The sequence below is a fragment of the Hoplias malabaricus genome, chromosome 13, assembly GCF_029633855.1.
Source record: "Hoplias malabaricus isolate fHopMal1 chromosome 13, fHopMal1.hap1, whole genome shotgun sequence".
Classification (NCBI taxonomy): Eukaryota; Metazoa; Chordata; class Actinopteri; order Characiformes; family Erythrinidae; genus Hoplias; species Hoplias malabaricus.
Genome location: NC_089812.1, coordinates 19,720,042 through 19,741,154, shown reverse-complemented (window position 1 = coordinate 19,741,154; position 21,113 = coordinate 19,720,042). Strand labels below are relative to the sequence as shown.

The 21,113-nt window shown below is 40.6% G+C and overlaps 1 protein-coding gene across 3 annotated transcripts in view; it reads left to right on the top strand.

Moving 5' to 3' along the window:
• Positions 1-18,143, top strand: part of nsfa (N-ethylmaleimide-sensitive factor a) — a 28,924-nt gene extending 10,781 nt beyond the window's left edge. For 2 of the 3 annotated variants that reach the window (XM_066642155.1, XM_066642153.1), the window contains exons 11-21: positions 420-494; positions 849-1,036; positions 2,022-2,117; positions 2,444-2,600; positions 6,806-6,939; positions 7,326-7,392; positions 7,503-7,582; positions 8,074-8,208; positions 16,244-16,357; positions 16,893-16,948; positions 17,436-18,143. In XM_066642155.1, the coding sequence (XP_066498252.1) occupies positions 420-494; positions 849-1,036; positions 2,022-2,117; positions 2,444-2,600; positions 6,806-6,939; positions 7,326-7,392; positions 7,503-7,582; positions 8,074-8,208; positions 16,244-16,357; positions 16,893-16,948; positions 17,436-17,457 (1,124 nt within the window). In that variant the 3' untranslated portion in view covers positions 17,458-18,143. The remainder of the gene's footprint in view (positions 1-419; positions 495-848; positions 1,037-2,021; positions 2,118-2,443; positions 2,601-6,805; positions 6,940-7,325; positions 7,393-7,502; positions 7,583-8,073; positions 8,209-16,243; positions 16,358-16,892; positions 16,949-17,435) is intronic. The other variant, XM_066642154.1, reaches the window with a different exon arrangement.
• Positions 18,144-21,113: the final 2,970 nt, after the last annotated feature.

Sequence of the window (21,113 nt, the reverse complement as noted above, 5' to 3'; positions counted from 1 at the left end):
ACTCACACTTTCGAGTCGCCAATCCACCTGCAACGTGTGTTTTTGGACTGTGGGAGGAAACCGGAGCACCCGGAGGAAACCCACGCGGACACGGGGAGAACACACCAACGCCTCACAGACAGTCACCCGGAGCGGGAATCAAACCCACAACCTCCAGGCCCTGGAGCTGTGTGACTGCGACACTACCTGCTGCGCCACTGTGCCGCCCTCATTGGTATAAATCTAAACGCCATTACTCCAACACTATTCAACATTTATGCAACCTGTTACTTTCAAGTATAGCAACCTAAGGACCTTTTGACCATAAATACAATACTCAACACCATTACACTGACTCTTATTCAACCCGTGTGGAGAAGTAGAGAGGCACTTTTTTTAAACTTTTTTTTTAAAGGTATATTATAATTTGTATTTTTCAGGAATGACTAACAGACCGGATCTCATCGATGATGCACTGATGAGACCTGGCAGATTTGAAGTGAAGATGGAGATTGGTAACTACTCATTTCATCTCATCTCATCTCAGTTAATCTATTCATATTCACTCCTTCATACATTTACTTGTCCTCTACCTGTCCTCATTCCTCTTTCTCTGGTTGTGTGGTTTTCTGGTTTTACATGTGTGCAGTTCTCATGTTCTCTCTTTGGTTCTGTGACTGTGATTCTTAGGTTCTGTTTCTGTGGTTCAGTTTCTCAGGTTCAGGGTCTATTTGGTCCTCAGGTTCTGTGGTCCTGTGTCTGTGTGGCTCATTTTTGGTAGGTTTTGTGTTTGTATGACTCTCAGGTTCTGTTGTCAGGTTCTGAGTTCTCTCTCTGTGTGTGTGTGTGTGTGTGTGTGTGGTTCTCAGGTTTGCCGGATGAGAAAGGCCGTATGCAGATCCTCAGTATCCACACGGCAAAGATGCGGGAGTTTAAGCTCCTGGCAATAGATGTGGACCTGAAGGAACTTGCCACAGAAACAAAGAACTACAGTGGAGCTGAACTGGAGGGTTTAGTGCGAGCGGCTCAGTCCACCGCCATGAACCGGCATATAAAGGTGTGTTGGAGTGTGTGTACATGTGTGTAGGCCACAGCTACAATGGAAGTGACCTAGAATAGTGTAAGTGTTAAATCTGATATTTTGCCACCAGTGCAATCAGCTGCTCAGAGCAATAGGGGCAGTGAAGACAAACACTTCATGTACTCTTCATTGACACATAACGGATAAAAGCAGACATTCTCCATCAGCCAACAGGGTACAAAAACAGGCTCCGCCTTTGGAACTACTTGCCAGTATAAGCAGGCTATCACAGTCAGCTTTAACAGTCTGCAGTTAGCCTATAATTTGCCCAGTTTTTTATTTTTCCTGTTCCATCTTAAATTATGTTTAATACAGAGAATGTTAAATGACACTGATAAAAGTAAATAAAAAATCTGCCTAAATGAAAAGGAACAATAAACAGAGCAAGGTTACGTGTTATAAGGTGGAATGGGCAATCTGAATGAGAAGCTTGTGAATAAGAAGCTATCTTCTGTCCACCCTCCCAGTCTGCCAGCTCACCACTTATCAGCAGGGGGAGATGAGGTAGCCAGTCAGCCAGAAGAACTCATTGATGAAAAGAAATGAGTTCATAAAGGAGGCTTTGTAGTGACACTTATTATACTCTATGTTGGAAAATCCAGTCCAGTGTTGCTTTTTGTCATTGCTCTTTGTTAGAAGCTACTTTTGCTAAAGTATTTTTGAAGAATTTTGCAAACACAATATTTGTGAGTGGCCAATGTCTCATCTCTTGGGGAGGGCAAAACAATTTGGGAAGGGCCAAAGTTTCCACAGCATGGGATTAATGTGCACATGTGACCACAATCACAATTCACCTGAGAGTGAAAACATGTGCTGAGAACAACACAACATAGCGGGTCTTTTTTCTCCGCTCAGAATGCCTTTATTTCACTATATCTTTACACTGGAATTAGTAGCTTGATTCAATATTAATGTTTAAAATGTCAAATATCACTTTGTGTGTGTGTGTGTGTGCTTGTAGGCTACAGCTACAGTGGAGGTTGACCTGGAGAAAGCAGAGAAACTGCAAGTCACTAGAGCTGACTTCATGGGTTCACTCAACAATGACATTAAACCTGTGAGTTTTATCCCTTCATTTGAACCTTCATCTGTACATTCCATTCCAATTCCTGTTCATCCATTTATCAGTCATTCACTGGTGCATCGATTTACACACTCATCCCATCAGCCATTAATTAATTAATTAATTCTTTTATACATGCATTTGTTCCTGCACTGTATTTGACTCATTAAAAAACTGTTGATCTCTTCTTTAAATTTTTTGTTTTTAAGTGGGATTATTTTTTCAGTATTTATGTGTAAGTATGTGTACTAATATGAATGTTTGTGTGTGTGTGTGTGTGTGTGTGTGTGTGTGTGTGTGTGTGTGTGTGTGTGTTTTAGGCATTTGGGACAAATCAGGAGGATTATGCTAGTTATATCATGAATGGGATTATTAAATGGGGCGATCCAGTGACTCGGGTTCTTGAAGATGGAGAACTACTCGTTCAACAAACGAAGAACAGTGATCGAACTCCGCTGGTTGCTGTGCTGCTGGAAGGTAAGAACTTGACACTAAAACCACAATCACTGGTTCTGATGATGTTCCACAATTTAAAATCCATTCCACTTACTTATTTAAAAAAAATTAGTGTAAACAGTATACACATGTTTACTCAGCTCTGGTCTAAATAGAAACGTGTTTACTTCAGGTCCAACAGTGCACATGTTATGTTACTCAGGTCTAATCTAAAATGTAAACACATATTTTGTCAGGTTTACAGTTTTTCTAAATTGCCAAGACAGATTTCCTGAAACCATGCTTCTATTTCTTCAAACTGTAAACGCAGAACCCAATTTAAACCCTAAATTCACAAAACCTCTTCCTGCAAAACCAAACTATTGCCTCAAAACAGTGCTCTCTCTCTCTCTCTCTCTCTCTCTGTATATATATATATATATATATATATATATATATATATATATATATATAAATATAAATATATGTGTGTGTTTTAGACCACAATAATTTATTAGCATGGTGTAGGGCCTTCTTTTGCGGCCAATACAGCATCAATTCCTCTTGGGAATGACATATACAAGTCCTGCACAGTGGTCAGAGGGTTTTTAGCCATACTTCTTGCAGGATAGTGACTAGGTCACTACGTGATGCTGGTGGAGGAAAACGTTTCCTGACTCGCTCCTCCAAAACACCCCAAAGTGGCTCAATAATATTTAGATCTGGTGACTGTGCAGCCCAAGGGAGATGTTCAACTTCACTGTCATGTTCATCAAACCAATCTTTTACCAGTCTTGCTGTGTGTATTGGTGCATTGTCATCCTGATACACGGCACCGCCTTCAGGATACAGTGTTTGAACCATTGGATGCACATGGTCCTCCAGAATGTGGTTCCATAGTCCTTGGCAGTGACGCGCCCATCTAGCACAAGTATTGGGTCAAGGGAATGCCATGATATGACAGCCCAAACCATCACTGATCCACCCCCATGCTTCACTCTGGACATGCAACAATCTGGGTAGTACGCTTCTTTGGGGCTTCTACACACCGTAACTATCCCGGATGTGGGGAAAACAGTAAGGTGAACATCAGAGAACAATACATGTTTCACATTGTCCACAACCCAAGATTTGCCCTCCTTGCACCATTGAAACCGATGTTTGGCATTGGCATCAGTGACCAAAGATTTGGCTATAGCAGCCCAGCCGTGTATATTGACCCTGTGGAGCTCCTGATGGACAGGTCTGGTGGAAACAGGAGAGTTGAGGTGCACATTTAATTCTGCCGTGATTTGGGCAGCCGTGGTTTTATGCTTTTTGGATACAATCGGGGTTAGCACCCGAACATCCCTTTCAGACCACTTCCTCTTGTGTCCACAGATAATACTGTTAGATGTGTTTCGTCCTTCTTGGTGGTATGCTCACATTACCCTGGATACCGTGGCTCTTGATACATCACAAAGACTTGCTGTCTTGGTCACAGATGCGCCAGCAAGACGTGCACCAACAATTTGTCCTCTTTTGTATGTCACCCATAATGTTGTGTGCATTGCAATATTTTGAGCAAAACTGTGCTCTTACCCTGCTAATTGAACCTTCACACTCTGCTCTTACTGGTGCAATGTGCAATTAATGGAGATTGACCACCAGGCTGGTCCAATTTAACCATGAACCCTCCCACACTAAAATGTATATATATATATATATATATATATATATATATATATATATACAAAGAAATACATTATAATAGATGTGCATACAGTATCTACTCTACTGCAGCATCATGTTGACGTGCTGGGGCAGGCCACAGGACTTCATCTACATCACAGGCCACATTTTCCCTGGGTAGGCAGCGTGGGAAATGACTCCTAGTATGCCGGATCCATGCTTGGGATGCATCCACCTCTATTTCATTAAAGGTCAGTTCCATGGCCTGCAAGAGATTTTCCCTGGTTTAGGGTTGCCGGTCATATACCTTCCAATGCCATGAAGAGAAAAACTCCTCTGTTGGGTTGAGGAAAGGGGAGTATGGTGGAAGAAAAACATTTAGGAAATCTTGGTTGATATTGAACCACTGTCTGACCTGGATGGGACTCACATTGTTCCATACAATGACATAGACAGCATGTCCTGTCTGTTCATGTTCCTGCTGCTCACTCATAAAAGCCAAGAGATGTTGAGTGTTGTATGGCCTCAATGTGGCATGATGGTGGAGAACCCCATGATTGCTGATGGAAGCACATAACATGACATTGCCACCACACTGGTCAGGGACTGCAACAATGGCTCATTGGCCAATCATATTCGTGCCTCTCCTCCTCCTTTTGGCGAGATTGAACCCAGCTTCATCCATATAAATATATTCATGTGGACAGTCTGAGGAATCCAGATGAAACATTCTCTGCTGTATTTCACGCAGTATGATTACACTTGTCTTTGAGGGACCATGTCAACAATGAAGGTCTCTTGGTGTGGGTTCTAAATAGACATCCTCCCCCGCAATGTGGCATGTGTCTTGCGATTCTACAAAAGAACAAACTGTTACAAAATATTACATGCAGCACTAAGCCTACAAATGTTTTAGGAAAATCATGTAATAAAACACCTTTTTACATATCTGTATTGAGTCATACTGTAAACATATACAAAATGAATAAAACAATTACCTCTTCTGATCTCTGAATGTTCGATCTATTGTGGACACTGTGAATCATCTTCCCTCATAGTCAATCCATGGACAAGAACATGGTCAATGATGGTTGCCTGTATTTCATCTGAAATTTTCTTCCTTTGTCTCATCCCTCCTCTTCTTCCTTCTCTACCACCTATTACCCTTACTCTGCCTCTCTGACTGTTTCTACACATAGTGAATCTTCTACAACCGGGCCTCCTTGCACTGACTTATATTGGTTTCTTCACATCATTTGTCACATGCCTGATCAATTTAGAGTGCCCGAGTTTCACTTTTGCTACCTGTGCTTATCATTATGCAACCCAAGTGCATCACAGTGCAAAATGTGTTTTAGTGGGTGAAAATACATTTGCAAATTGTGTCTTAATAAAGTGAAAAGTGCTTAAGGTTCTGCCAAAAGGGTGAAACTGTTGTGACTAACTAGGTGAAATGTGCTTATGGTTCTGCCAAATAGGTGACAATTTCAATAAATGGGTTTAGGACACTGAGAATTTTATTGAGAAAACAGAGTTTTGTGTTTTAGCAATTGAGAAAAACTGTTATCTAAACAGTAACTCTTGACCCTGAGATTAACCAGAATCATATTTAGTCCTCCTTGGTTTCCTTACCCATTATTGTAATATTTAAGAACAGGAAGAGGGTTTCAACAGAAACACAATAACAAACAAGTGGAAATTCAATGTCCCAAGAATATATTTCTAATACTGTTAACCCCACACTCACACCAGAAACTGTATATACAAAATAGGTAGTTTTCAGCGTTTGTATAAAACAGATTTTTATTTTATTTTATTAGTGTATTGGTAGAAAGATTAATCAGATATATGGTTATCAGTCAATGATATGGCAATAGAAGGTGAAGGTGAATGTATTCATAGGCAGGAGTATAAGCCAGGTAATATCCCTCTTACAAAATCTTTGACAAAGCTTACACATACCACAGAACAAAGCCACATACCAAACTAACTCACTTAAACAGCTAAGGCCAATGGGCACACATAACCTTCTTATTGAACATGCAGCTCAAAGAACATGTATTAAAATGTTGTACTAACATCAGCCACTCTGAGGGGACAAAAAAAATCAATGGGTGCTTCCAATAAATATAAAAGTTAATGATTTTTCCTACTCTGCTATGTGACCTCAAAACTGATTCTGAGATGCCATGCTAGCTGGCTCTACTCCCAGCTGCCAATAGTCTGTTCTAAAGTCCAGTTTGCTAAAACCACAAGCTCCTTTCAGAAATGTCACCCATGGTCCCTACCATTACACCTGTAACAATGTGTGGGTACAAACAGTAAATACATGTCTCCTGTTAGAAGTAAACACATGCTCCTTCAGATTTTTTTACCCATGTGTGAATATAATATAAACATGTGTTTACTCAGGTCTAATTTAAACGTTAGGCATGTCTACCAAGGTAAACACAGTAAACACACATTTACTCTGATAGGTGTGATAATTTGATAATGTGTGTTTTTTTTTTATGTTAAGGTGTGAGATGTTTGTTTTTATTGTTAACATGTAATCAGTTTTTTTGTTTGGTGTTAAGGTCCTCCGCATAGCGGAAAAACAGCTTTAGCTGCAAAAATTGCAGAAGACTCTCAGTTTCCCTTCATTAAAATTTGCTCTCCGGACAAAATGATTGGACACTCGGAAATATCCAAGTGCCAGGCCATCAAAAAAGTTAGTCATAATCTGTTTATATCCATAATATTGTAATTTGTTATATCTATACAAATTATAATCTATTTATTCTGTATTACATGCTTTATAATGTTTTACTATAATCTTATATAAACTGCATTATAACTGTTATGATAATCTGTATTAGATCTTTGTTACAATCATCTTTCTTACAATCTTTGTTGCTATAATCTGTATTTTATCATTTAGAATCTTATGTTTCTTATCATTTATAATAAGTGATAATAAACTGTATAATTATTATAAATTTATTAAAATGTTTATCTAATCTCATTTGCTATTCACACACTGATGAATGCTCTGAATTTATTCAGAATTTTAATCTGGGATTTAATAAAAATGTTTAAGTCTTTTTTGTTTTGCAGATTTTTGACGATGCCTATAAGTCTCAGCTCAGCTGTGTTGTAGTGGATGATATTGAGCGTCTTCTGGGTGAGACACACACACACACACACAGTCATTCTTTAATGATTAATTAATTCAGTGATAATGTAAATATGGTTTTGATTTTTATGTAATATTTTTTTCTGTAACTTTCTCAGATTATGTTCCAATTGGTCCTCGGTTCTCAAACCTGGTTTTGCAGGCTCTGCTGGTTCTGCTGAAGAAAGCCCCACCTCATGTCTGTATTTGTACACAAGATTGTGTGTGTGTGTGTGTGTGTGTCTGTGTTGGTTCATTAGGCCCCTTGGCCTAATGGTTAGAGGAATGGGCTTGGTACTGGAAAGTTGCTTTGATCCCCAGGACCAACATGAACATCCATGGCTGTAGTGCCCTTGAGCTCCCCAGGTGCCAGAGATAGCCGTACAATGACAAATAACTGCACATTATCATTATCATTCAAGGTTGTAAGCTGTTAATTATGAGGACAAACAATTTTCTGTGTTATTGTGTAAATGACTTTGTGCTTACGTGTGTGTGTGTCTGTCAATAACTGGAATAACAAGTAAAGTATAGATTATTTAATGCATTGAATTGTGTTTGTATGTGTGTGTGTGTGTGTGTCTGTTTTTTTGTTGTTTTGTGTGTGTGTGTGTATGTGTGTGTGTTTGTGTGTGTGTGTGTGTGTGTCGGTTTTTTTGTTGTTTTGTGTGTGTGTGTGTGTGTGTTTAGGGTCGTAAGCTGTTAATCATCGGGACCACCAGTCGTAAAGATGTTCTGCAGGAAATGGAGATGCTTGATGCATTCAGCACCACAATCCACATCCCCAACATCTCCAGTGGAGAACATCTTGTTGAGGCTCTGGAGGTGAGAACCAATGCAAATAGGTTCAAGTCCAAATTCTCTCTGAACCCAGATGCTTGCCAGACAAGGGCCAGTGCTGATACCTGGAAAGAGCAAAACATATTATACATGCAATATACAGCATCTAGTCAGTGCTCATTCATATAAAGAAAGGAGTTGAGTGCAGTATAAGTGCAGTACAGTCTGTTTTAGTGTATTAGTCTGTGTTTGAAGACCATGAAAGAGTCCACTGTTGGAAGCCAGTGGAGGTTCGTTCCACCATCTGGGTGCCAGGACTGAGAAGAGTCTTGACCCTAGGCCTAGTTCAGATCCGCTGGATGTTGTAAAGTAGGAATCTGCATGACCGAGTCAGGTTCACAATATGGGTTGCGAACGATAGCTGGTCAGCCACAATTACACCAATCACACTTTTTGGATCTTCAGATGTAACAGTTGAGGAGTTCTGAAATGAGAGCAAGGTCTTGGTGAAGGCTGTCTATTCCAGGAGTGAAAAGCAGCTCAGTCTTGCTGGATTTGAGCTTTGGGTGGTGAGTCGTCCAAGAAGAAATGTTAATCAGACACGACGAGATGCGACTGTAAACTTGACTGTCAGATGGTGGGAAGAAAAGCATAAGTTGAGTGTCATCAGCATAACAATGGTAAAAGAAACCATTAGAGGTCATTTTATCACTAAGAGACCGGGTATATAGTGAAAAGAGAAGAGGACCTTGCACAGAGCCTTGAGAGACACCAGTGGAGAGCCTGCATGGAAAGGAATCATATCCATTCCATGTTACCTGGTAATGATCCTCCAGATAAGACACAAACCACTTCCATGCGGAACTGGCGAACCCAAGGTTGTTGAGGGCCGACAAGAGGATCTTGTGTTTGGCTGTGTAGAAGGTTGCAGAACATAATCTGAGGAAAGGCAAGAAGAGCAGGTTAAAGAATGAACAATATGACAACTACTAATAGAGACAGGGGAGACAGAGGAAAAAGACCAGTGGACTTTATTAACCTTCTCCTCAAAGAAGGTGACAAAATCTTCCGAGGTGAGGGGAGAGGGTGACGGAGGAGAGAGAGAGTTCTCACTGTTGAAAGAGTTAGCTGTTAATTCATTTGAGAACCTGGATAGGAGGGACTTGTAAGAATGAATTTTTAAGTCAAGCTGGCATTTCCTCCATCTTTTCTCTGCCTTTCTTAGTTCTTTTCTGTTGCTGAGGAGGACATCTGTCAGCCAAGGGGCAGGTGGTGAGGATTTTGGAGATTTGAAGGATAGAGGACATAAAAGATTCTTTGTAGACGAGAGGAGAGAAGGACTGCAGGTTGCATAACCCTAACCTTAACCCTAGAATTGAGGGTTGATATGGAAAGGGAGAGCAGGGAGAGTGTGAAAGGAAGAAAGTGATGATCTGAGCAGTGAAAGGGAGTTACTGTGAATTCCAGTGCAGAGGTAGGTCTGCTGAAAATCAGGCCCAGAGTGTTGCCAGCTCTATGAGTCGGAGGCGACTGGTTGAGGATGATGTCAAAGGATGACACCAGTTGTTCAAGGCAGGATGACTGCAACTTGTTTTTTAGAAGACTGAAGTCACCAAGGAGAATAAAAAGGGTTCTATTGATTGGGGAGAGACTCCAGGGATGGGGAAGAATATCAGGTTTTTTGCGGTAGTGGAGTTCTTATAAGGAAACTTTTATTAGTTTACCACTAGAACTACTAAACCGCTGCCATTTGGCAATTATACCTTTAAATCCCAAAAAACTGCCATTTGGCAGATGTGAATAGCTCTTCTTGCCTCCAGTGTAATGTAAATGAGGCCATTACATTTGCAAGGAGACACTCTACTGCACTCTACACTCTTCTCTGCAAGACGTTGGTGAACCCCCACCCCCCAAAAAAAGTCAACATTACCAGAAATTTAGATTCAAGGTAGTTATATTGGTATATGCACAGGAAAGAAACGTTTTGCTTTGTTTCCCTGTACAATGAAATAGTAATAAAGGAAGTAATAAAAGATAAAATAAGCATGCAACAATTTGATAAAAAAAAGTAAATATGTAAAAATGTAAATATGAGTAAATATGACTCAAATTAAGATAAAATACTATTTTTGAGCAATTTTTACTTAACTGATTTTTTTATTTATATTTTTCAAGGTTTTTGTAGGTTTCACATCAAATAATATTGCATTAGATCAACAAATATAAAATAAAAAGCTTAAATAATTCTTTATTTTGTGTATTCTAAATAAGTATTATTTCATCATATATTTAAAAGATTATAATAATAATTGTTATTATTATCAGCAGCTGAGAAAAGCTGACTGACGTGGTGATGGTGTGTTATGGGTCATTTTCTCTGCATGGAATTGGTGCAAATTGACTTGACTTCACACAGCTCAGCTTTTAGCTAGTCACATTTCCACTACCACAGCACCACAGTGAAATGGAGCCGGTGATATCCCCATCTCTAACATGAACCGTGATCTTTGAATCAAATCAAATCAAATCAAATTTATTTATATAGCGCTTTTCACAACTGATGTTGTCACAAAGCAGCTTCACAGAATTCCAGTAAGACAAGATTTGACATGAAATGTAAAGACAAATGTAAAACCCTCAAGTGAGCAAGCCAGGGGCGACAGTGGCAAGGAAAAACTCCCCCAGCTGAGGAAGAAACCTTGGGAGGAACCAAGGCTCACAAGGGGTGACCCATCCTCCTCTGGTCAATCTACTGGTGATGATAGTTAGTAGTCCATGAGAACTTCAGTGTAGGGACAGCTTCAAGGCACTTGGTGGTTGCTGGAGTGTGGGCAGCTGGTCTGAAGCGTGGAGGAGGATCTCGACAGTCATCCATCAGTGTCCAGACAGACAGGTGGGCAGTCGTTTACTCGGAAAGATGTAAAGGGATGGAATTAGTTTTGAACTGTTTTGTGTTTGTAAAGTAGAAAATATGAAAATTTCCAGAGTGTGGCTAATGACTCCGGCAGATCTGACTATGACAGCATTAACTAAAAGGAGAGAACCAGGAGGACACACAGACACGGGAGCATCCTGAAACACTGGCATCCCTCCGCTCCACCGTCAACAAACCTGAGTGATCGCGAGAAGCGGCGGGACGACAGCACCAGCATCTCAGTTTACTATAATTCCCTGTGTCCATGGACCCCCCGGATCTGCCGCCTTTATCTATGGGGGAGCATTAGCTACCAAATGATAAACTAAACAAATGAGTTTTTAGCCTACATTTGAAGATTGCGACTGTGTCTGAGTCCCGAACATTTTCTGGAAGATCATTCCAGAGTTGGGGGGCTTTATAAGAAAAGGCTCTTCCCCCAGCTGAGGCCTTCTGAATTCTGGGAACATTTAAAAATCCAGTATTCTGTGATCTGAGTGAACGTGGGGGCTCATAATAGGAAATTGTATCTTGAAGATATTCAGGAGCAAGCCCATGTAGAGCTTTATATGTTAATAACAAAATTTTGTAGTCAATGCGGAATTTAACAGGCAGCCAATGAAGTGATGATAAAACTGGGCTGATATGTTCAAATTTTCTAGTTTTAGTGAGGACCCTAGCTGCAGCATTTTGAACTAGTTGAAGTTTTCTTAAATTGCTGCTGGTGCATCCTGACAGTAGTGCGTTACAGTAGTCAAGCCTTGAAGTAATAAAGGCATGTACTAATGTTTCTGCGTCCTGGAGGGATAAGGCATTTCTAATCTTAGCAATATTGCGAAGATGTAAAAAAGCTGTCCTAGTGATACTACCTATGTGTTGATCAAATGATAAATCCGGGTCAATTATGACACCAAGATTTTTTGCTGCTGAACCAGGTTTAACTGGAAAGTTAGCTAGATTTAAAATTAAGTCTGATAATTTATTTCTTGTCACTTTTGGACCCAAAAGCAGGACCTCTGTTTTGTTGCTGTTTAGGAGGAGGAAATTACGCAACATCCAGCCTTTCACGTCTTTTACACAGTCCTCTATTTTCTTTAATCTGTGTTTGTCATCGGGCTTGGCTGAAATATACAATTGTGTGTCGTCTGCGTAACAGTGAAAGTTAATGTCATGGTTTCTTATAACTGTGCCTAGCGGTAACATGTATAATGTAAATAATAATGGTCCTAAAATAGAGCCTTGTGGAATTCCAAATCTTACTTTAGAATAATTTGAATTTAGATTGTTTACTTTTACGAATTGATAACATTCCGTTAAGTAAGATTTGAACCATAATAGGGCTGTCCCTGTGATTCCAACCATGTTTTCTAACCTTTCTATGAGAATATTGTGGTCTATTGTATCGAAGGCTGCGCTTAGGTCAAGAAGCACCAACAGGGATACGTGGCCTTGATCAGAGGCAAGAAGAAGATCATTTGTTATTTGACTAGAGCTGTCTCTTGTACTATGATGTTGCCTGAATCCAGATTGGAATTTTTCATATATATGATTCTTATGTAGATATGAACTAAGTTGTTGGGCCACAGCTTTTTCTAAGATCTTAGACAGAAATGGCAAATTAGAAATAGGCCTGTAATTAGACAGTGTACTAGCATCAAGATTTGGTTTCTTGATCATAGGTTTAATAACTGCTAGTTTAAAAGCTTTGGGTACATGGCCCAGACTAAGGGATGAGTTTACTATAGTTAAAAGAGGATCAATAATAGCTGGTAGTACTTCTTTGAGCAACTTTGTGGGAATTGCATCAAGTGTGCAAGTTGTACAGTTTGTGGAGGTGATAATCTTCTTTAGTTCTAATTGTGGGAGTGGGCAAAAGGTTTCAAGTCTTTCTTTTACAGTTATATTATGTTTTATTTCATTCACATCAGGTGGCAGCCAGGATGGATTTGATCCTGTGGCTAGAGTTTGTTGTCTAATATTCTCAATTTTATTATTAAAAAAGTCCATAAAATCTTTACTGGTGAGAGTTGCTGGTATTAGTTGTTCAGAACCTGCTTGATTTTTTTGTAATTCTAGAAAACACACTAAACAGTGCTCTCGGATTATTTTTATTATGGGAGATCAGCGAGGCCAGATATGCTGAGCGAGCTTTAGTGAGGGCATTTCTATACTCTATAAGGCTGTCCTTCCAGGCAGAATGGAACACTTCAAGCTTGGTTGATCGCCATTTCCGCTCTAGTTTTCGTAATGTTTGTTTTAAAGTACTGTCTTATACTTTTATGTTTAAGTGGTGCTACCTTTTCTAAAGTAGATCGACAGGTATTTTCTAGGTAATCAGTTAGTACATCTAGGTCCATTGGGTCTGATGGAGTTGGAACTGGGGTCGATAGTTCTGGTAGGTTTTCTATAAATTGTAGGGCGGTAGATGGTTTTATTATACGCCTTGTAGAATAGCGAGGGTTCTTACATATATTATGGATAAAACGTAGCTCATATGAAATTAAGTAATGATCGGAGATTGCTGAGGATTGCGGTAAGATATTAATTTTGTCAATGTTAAGACCTAGTGTCAGAACTAAGTCTAAAGTGTGGCTGCAGTAGTGTGTAGGCCCTGTTACATTTTGAGTAATACCAATAGAGTCTAAGATTGAGGTAAATGCCTTTTTTAGTGGGTCACTTTCCTTCTCAAAATGGATATTGAAATCTCCTACAATTATAACTTTATGATTGCACACCGCTAGGTTTGTAGCAAAATCGCTGAATTCTTTCAGAAATTCTAAGTAAGGCCCTGGTGGTCTGTAAATGTTGCATAATAAAAATGCGTCCTTTTTTGTGACCGGATTTGTAATAATAGTGGAGAGAACCTCAAAAGAAGAGAAGGTGTCACATTGTTTAAGACTAATTTCTAGGGTATTTTGGTAAATTACACATACTCCACCTCCTTTGCCTGATATTCTTGGGCTATGTGCATAATTATAGCCTAGGGGGGTGGCTTCATTTAGTGCTAAATATTCATTTGGTTTAACCCACGTTTCCGTGAGACAGAAAACATTGAATTTATGATCACTTATAATATCATTTACGATGAGTGCTTTTGAGTTTAGTGATCTTATGTTGAGTAACCCAAATTTTAGTTCTGAGGTGTTGCTGCTAGGTGTTGTGTATGATTTAATATTGATTAGGTTGCTGAAACAGGCTGATTTTGTTTTTCTACTTTTACATTTAGTTCGGGGGAAAGACAGTCTCAATACAGTTGAACCTGGGTGACGTCTCAAGACAGTTCGCAGACGGTCGGTTTAGCCTGTCTGTCTGCGGCCTGGTCCCGGCTCTGGATTGTCAGCAGCTATCTACACTACTCTGCTGACTAACTAAAAGACTATGTGCTATACTGCAAGAAAGTAAGGCAGCACCCTCCCGCGTGGGGTGGATACCATCCCTACCTATAAGACCAGGCTTGCCCTCAAAACGTAACCAATTGTCTATAAAGCCCACTTGATTTTCGGAACACCACTTGGACATCCAGCAGTTTAACGCCCAAAGTCTGCTGTAAGCTTCGTCGCCACGCCGCATTGGTATGGGGCCAGAGCAGATTACGGCATCGGACATCGTCTGGGCCAGTTTAATCACCTCTCTAATATTACCCTTAGTTACCTCAGACTGCCGCAGACGAATATCATTGGCCCCTACATGAATGACTACCCTCGAATATCTCCTATTAGCTAACAGTCTAAGGTTGCCACTAATATCCGGCGTTCTGGCTCCCGATAAACAGCTAACTGTTACTGCCGGCGCCCCTAAAGGAGTAGCTAATTTCACGTGCCGAACAATAGAGTCTCCTATAACCAGAGCACTCTTAACAGGCTCCTCAGCGGGTGCTTCGCTGAGCAGGGCAAACCTGTTTGACACGCGAATCGGAGGAGCGTGGTGTCCCGGTGGGCTAGCTTTGGCCTCAGCGTTAGCATCAGCCTTAGCTTTCCGGCTATGACGCCGAGACGTCACCCATTCACCCCGCTGTGAGGGCTCTAACGCCGGAGTCGTGGGGGTGCTAACTCTCCCTAAGGCACCCGGAGTTGCTAACACTGAATCTCGCTGTTTATCCCTCAACAATAATAAGCTCCGGATGCGCACTTCTAGCTGGTCCACTTTATCCACCAGAGAGCTAACTAGCTGACACTTACTACAAATACAACCACTATATTTATCGCTAGAGGTGGAAAAGGGCGTTAAACTAAACATGCCACACTCTGAGCAGGCAAAACAGCCAGTAGTAGCCATGGAATTGCAGGTACTTACCGCTTTTAGTGAATTTTAGTAACTTACACCAAGAACGTTACTCCAGGGTCCGGTGGCAGTTTTAGTGCCTCTGTAATGAATATTCCTGCGGAGACAATCTAAAAGATAGATCTATGGATGGTTAGTAGGTTATAAAAACAGATATAAATATAGAAATAACAATGGAAACGAGTAAACAGGAAAACCCGAGCGATCAAAACAGCTTCCAAACGGGTACAGAAACAGCCAAACGGGTTGCCAGATCTCCACTCCGATCCACAATTTACCACAATGGTGGTAATCAAGTGCTGTTTACTCATTGTGTATTGGCATGTTGTTGTTGTTGTTTTTTGGACTGAAAACCACTTCACCCCCAGTTCTCAAACATCAGTTTTCCATGTTGCACATTTGGCTTTTGCTGGAGATTTTTGTCAGCTACCAACCAAATAAGCATTTAAACCTCTTCAAAATCCCTCGGGGGAATGTTATGAGCTGCTGCTGTGAGTCGGGTAAAAACAAATGTGAAAGCTGCTGTAACTTCTGAGATTTTACAAGTGACAGGTTTGTGCTAGAGCTCTGTATTTTGTGATGATTGACAGGTCTCTCTGGCCAATCAGAGCTCTGCAGTGTTTACACATCACAACTTAATACCTACTCTGCACTGTTGGAACCTGCTCTCTGCAGGTCCTGACCACTAGAGAGCAGTGGCAAATGGAGCAAACAAAGTATGCAGAGTATGGTCAAATTCAATTGAAAATGAGTGTAGATAATTGTCTTTAATCTTTTGAATAATCATTCTATGTATTTATTTAAAAGTAAATGCCTATTTTGACAGTACATGTATTTATACACAAATCTTGTTTGTGTTTGTCTGTGTTTGTTTTGTATATACAGTTACTGGGGAGTTTCACTGATGCTGAGAGGGTTACTATAGCCCAGCAGGTGAAAGGGAAGAGAGTTTGGATTGGAATCAAAAAGCTCCTGATGCTCATCGAAATGTCACTCCAGGTACTTTACATTTATTCAATAATTTAATCACCCTCAGTCTGAGTCTCAGCTTCACCCTCACTCTTAATCTCACTCAACCATACTTTCAGCCTTACCCTCACCCTCAATAACACTTAACTTCACATTGAGCTTCTCCTTAATCCTCAATCTTACTTAACCTCATTTTAGCCTCACCCTCAATCTCGTTCAAACTCAATTTCTGCCTCACACTCAGCCTCACCCTCAATTTCAGCTTCACCCTGACTGGACTTTCACACATGCTTGTTGTCATGGTAACATGTACACTAAGAATAACTGTAAGCATGTGTGTTAGTTTTTGTCAGATAATTGCAGCCTGCTAATATACACAGATATTTTTATCAGACTTTAGAAAACATGAAGTTATAAACACCTCAGTCTTAATCTATAATCTGAACAAATTTAAATGGATTGGAGAAATATGTTTAGAACATTCTCACTGTAAATGAATGTAAATTGTCATGAATCAGTGTGTTTCAGTATGGATCAGGTTTCTGGTGTGTGTTTCCCTTCCCAGATGGAACAGGAGTACAGAGTCAGTAAATTCCTCTCTCTGCTTCGGGATGAAGGAGCGTGAGTATTTATTATTTGATTCTTTTCATGAAGTCTGTGCATTTCTTGTGCATTTGGTATTTGTTAAGCATAGGATTATGATCCTGTAACACATTACACATACATTACTGTTTTATGTTTCATCTTGTTTGATAAAAGGATGGATGAGAACAATCACATTCGAGTGTAACATCTCTGTCACTGATGGTAAGAAATAGTTAGAATGCAGAAAATAATGCAGTAGTTCCTTTAGTTTTTAAACCACAGATAATACAAAAACATTTCCCTGTGTCTCAGTGGAATATTGTAGAGGATGCTGATATAGATTCTGAGATTAAGAATGCAGATACATTTCAATACCCTACATATTACCTTGAGAACTTAGACAGCTGGCAGTACTCTGGTGATGCAGTGATGGACACCTTTTTTGTGTCTACACATTTCTCTGCATATTGTTAACTCTACATCCCTCATCCCTCTCTCCCTCTCACTTGCTCTCTTTCTTCAGAGACAGGGGGTTATACCAGTAACAGACAGAACTGTAAACGTTCCACTACTATCAAAAAAAATAAAGAAAACCTTCACCTGACGGCATGGAGTAATTACACTCTCCCTCTAAGCACGACTAAATGCAGCGTCATATTACTCTTTGAACAGTGTTCTGTGTTTGTGCTGTTGTGCTGCTAATGTAATTTAATGTTCATTTAAATAAAGTGATAAAAAAATAATGGCACCATATAGAGAAAACTGTACCATATGCGTACATTGTGTGTAAAATTAGAAACTGAAAAACTGTATACCTAATCAAAGTGAAATAACTAGAAGAGATTTTATTGTGTAAAGAGGAATTGTGCTGTATGTTGTGTATTAAATCTGTGATGTTGCTATGGAAGTGCAAGCTAATAATAAGTATTAATTTATGTTAATTATGGAAGATTTTGTGAAGTGGTCACTGAAAATTGGCAAGTCTAGCATATCTCACTTTTTGTTTGAACCTTTAACACTGAGATACTTTTTCTGAGATACTTTCGCTGTGGTGTGGAATTTTATGACTTTGTTCAATGTGATGATATTTGAAATATATTGATATTGATTGCTAATGTCCAGCTTTATTTATTTATTTGTGTTTATCTGTGCACTGACTTGTAGAATATAGTGCTTGATGTCTCTGTATTCACTGATGAACACCATGTTACTGGAATAAATTCAGTCACAAGCAGGAAATAAGTCTCACTGTTCACTCAACCCCAAAAAAAGGGAGATAAAAGTGAGAGAATGAAAGAAAGTGAATGATACAATGAGAGATTGCAAGAAAACATTTAAACAGGCATCTTTTTCTAAATTACTGTATACATTCAGAGTAAATCACTGTATAAATCCTGAGAAAATAACCCTAACATCACCAAACAAAAGACAGGAAGGCAGAAGAATGTTCATGTCAAGGTTGAAGGAAAACACGGATGAAGATTCAATTTTTTACAAAGACAAATAAACTCTGAAAATAAACATGGGTAGGACTTAGAAAACACAAACTAGAACCAACAGGACTGAACTCGGGCGGGAACAAATAGGAAAATGCTATGAACTGATGTAGACGTACAAAAACCCACTTTAACACAGAAACATGCATCTACACACAGCTTCTTAGCAAATGGCAAACAAGGGAACTCAGACACAGACAGAGCAGGAACACATGAAACAGGGCAAAAGCATGATCATGCATGAAATATTTTTTTAAAGAATGGCACGTGCAAAGCATGTGCATAGTATGTGTATAATAAGAAAATATTAAAAGTGCTGCAATACTGTAAAGAGTACATGAAGAAACAATGAATTTATGGATTATAGAGAATATGAATATTGTCAGAGTGTGTTTATGGATTATAGAGAATATGAATATAGTCAGAGAGTCTATGGATTGTAGAAAATAATAATATTGTCAGTGCGTGTTTATGGATTATAGATAATATGAATATTGTCAGAGTGTGTCTATGGATTATAGAAATTATTAATATTGTCAGAGCATGTTCATGGATTATAGAGAATATGAATATTGTCAGAGTGTGTTTATGGAATATAGAGAATGTTTTCGGGCAGCACGGTGGCACAGCAGGTAGTGTCGCAGTCAAATTGCTCTGGTTTCTTCTCACAGTCCAAAAGCATATGTTAGTAGCTGGCTTGGCGACTTAAAAGTGTCCATAGGTGTGAGGGTGTGTTGCCCTGTGAAGGACTGGTGCCCCCTCCAGGGTGTGTTTCTGCCTTGTGCACAATAATACTTGCCAGGCTCCGCAGCCCTGAACTGGACAAGGGTTACAGACCATGAATGAATGAATATTGTCAGAGTGTGGTGAGGGATTCTGGCAGATCTAACTAAAACACTGGCATCCCCTGCCCCTTTATCAACAAACCCGATAGCAAGTTCAGTGGGACAACAGCACTCATTTTATGTCTTCTGTCCCTGAACCTCTAGCTCTACATCCTTTAACTAAGGGGAAAATGTCATTACTAATACTGCACTAAACAAATGAGCTTTCCTTCTCGTTTATCTATTCTTTTCTGAGCTCTTTCTCTTTCTTATTATTACTTTTTATTCAGCCAAGGGTTTTTAAGTATTTTAGTCTTTATATGCTTGCAGCCTTTTTCCTGAGCTTCCACTCTGCAGTTGTGTAAGTCTCAGCAGCTTTTTAAAGGACGAACAACTATATTTTCGTATTCCGAATAAGTGTCGGAGTCCCAAACATTAACTAGAATATTTATCCAGAGTTCGTTTGAAACAGCTCTTCCCCGGATGAAGTCTTCTAAATTCAGTAGAAGGCCAGTGTCTTGATGTGTTTGTTTGTAATAGGAAATAGGTTGTAAATTTGACAGGTTTACAGGATTAGACCATGCTCTTATAACAAGAGTTTTATAATCAATAACATATTTGAGTGGATGCTGGTCTTTCAAGGAGGGGAAGCTCAGTTTCGGCCTATATCATAAAATGTGTTGGTTTATTTATACGTAAATTCTACCCTCCGTTGCTTTTCAAAAAAATGATCTGTGACACTGTCGTACCAACAAGGCGTCAAGCCAGATGCTTCTGTTCCCGTGCAGGCAGCTTCCTCAGTCACTCCTGTCCCTGAGAAGGCGGCTTCCTCAGCTGCTCCTGTCCCTTTGAAGGAACCTCCGCCACTCCTGTTCCCGCGAAGGCGGTCAAGCCGGATGCTTCTGTTCCCGTTCAGGCGGCTTCCTCAGCCGCCCCTGTCCCTGTGTTGGCGGCAACCGCCACTCCTGTTCCTGCGAGGGCGGCTTCCTCAGTCGCACCTGTGACTGTGCCCGCGAAGGCAGCCAAGCCGGACGCTCCTGTTCCCGTGAAGGTGGCGAACCCTGCCGCTCCGGTTCCTGTGATGACGCCCCCCCCCCGGCCGCTTCTGCACCCGTGACTGTGGCCCCGGTCGCTTCTTCACTCGTGACTATGGCCCCGGCCGCTTCAGTTTGTGTCCGTAGGTCGGTCCCAAGGATTTCGGGGCCGATCCCTAGAGCTGTGCCCAGGCTGGCTTCTCTGACAGCCCCACAGACTTTTGCCAGTTCTGGGCACCCTCCAGTTATTTTGAATCCTCCGTCCGTCCCTGTCCTGGTTCCTGTCTCTGTCTTCGTCCCTGTACCTGTGTCTGCCTTTGTCTCTGTCCCTGTCCCTGTCACCGTGTTTGTGTCTGCCCCCGTAAAGTCCTAGTCCCAGTTCCCCTGCCAAGTCCTGTCCAGTCCCCATTTCTACCCAGCATCTTGTCTCCTGTCTCCTCTCCAGTCCCCTGTCCATTCCCAGTTCCCCATTCCATCACCTGTCCTGTCCCAGTACCCGGCCTCAGTCCTGTCACCTGTCCTGTCCCGATTCCAGTCCCCAGTCTTTAATCATGTCCAGTCCCTGTACCCATCCATGTCTACGCCTGTCCAGTCTCGGTCTCCGTCCAGTATCCAGTCCAATGTCAAGCACCCTGTCCTGTCCCCTGTCCAGTCTACCATTTCTGTTCCTGTTTTGTCCCCAGTTCGGTCTACTGTCCCCACCCAGGTTTTGTCTCCAGTATGTTCCCCTCTTCAGTCCAGAGTTTTGTCACCCTTCTCTAGTCCTGTCTTGTCCCGTGTCCTGTCTTCTGTTCCCTTTCGTACATCACCTGTCCAGCCTCTTGTTAGGTCTCCTATCACTCCCTTT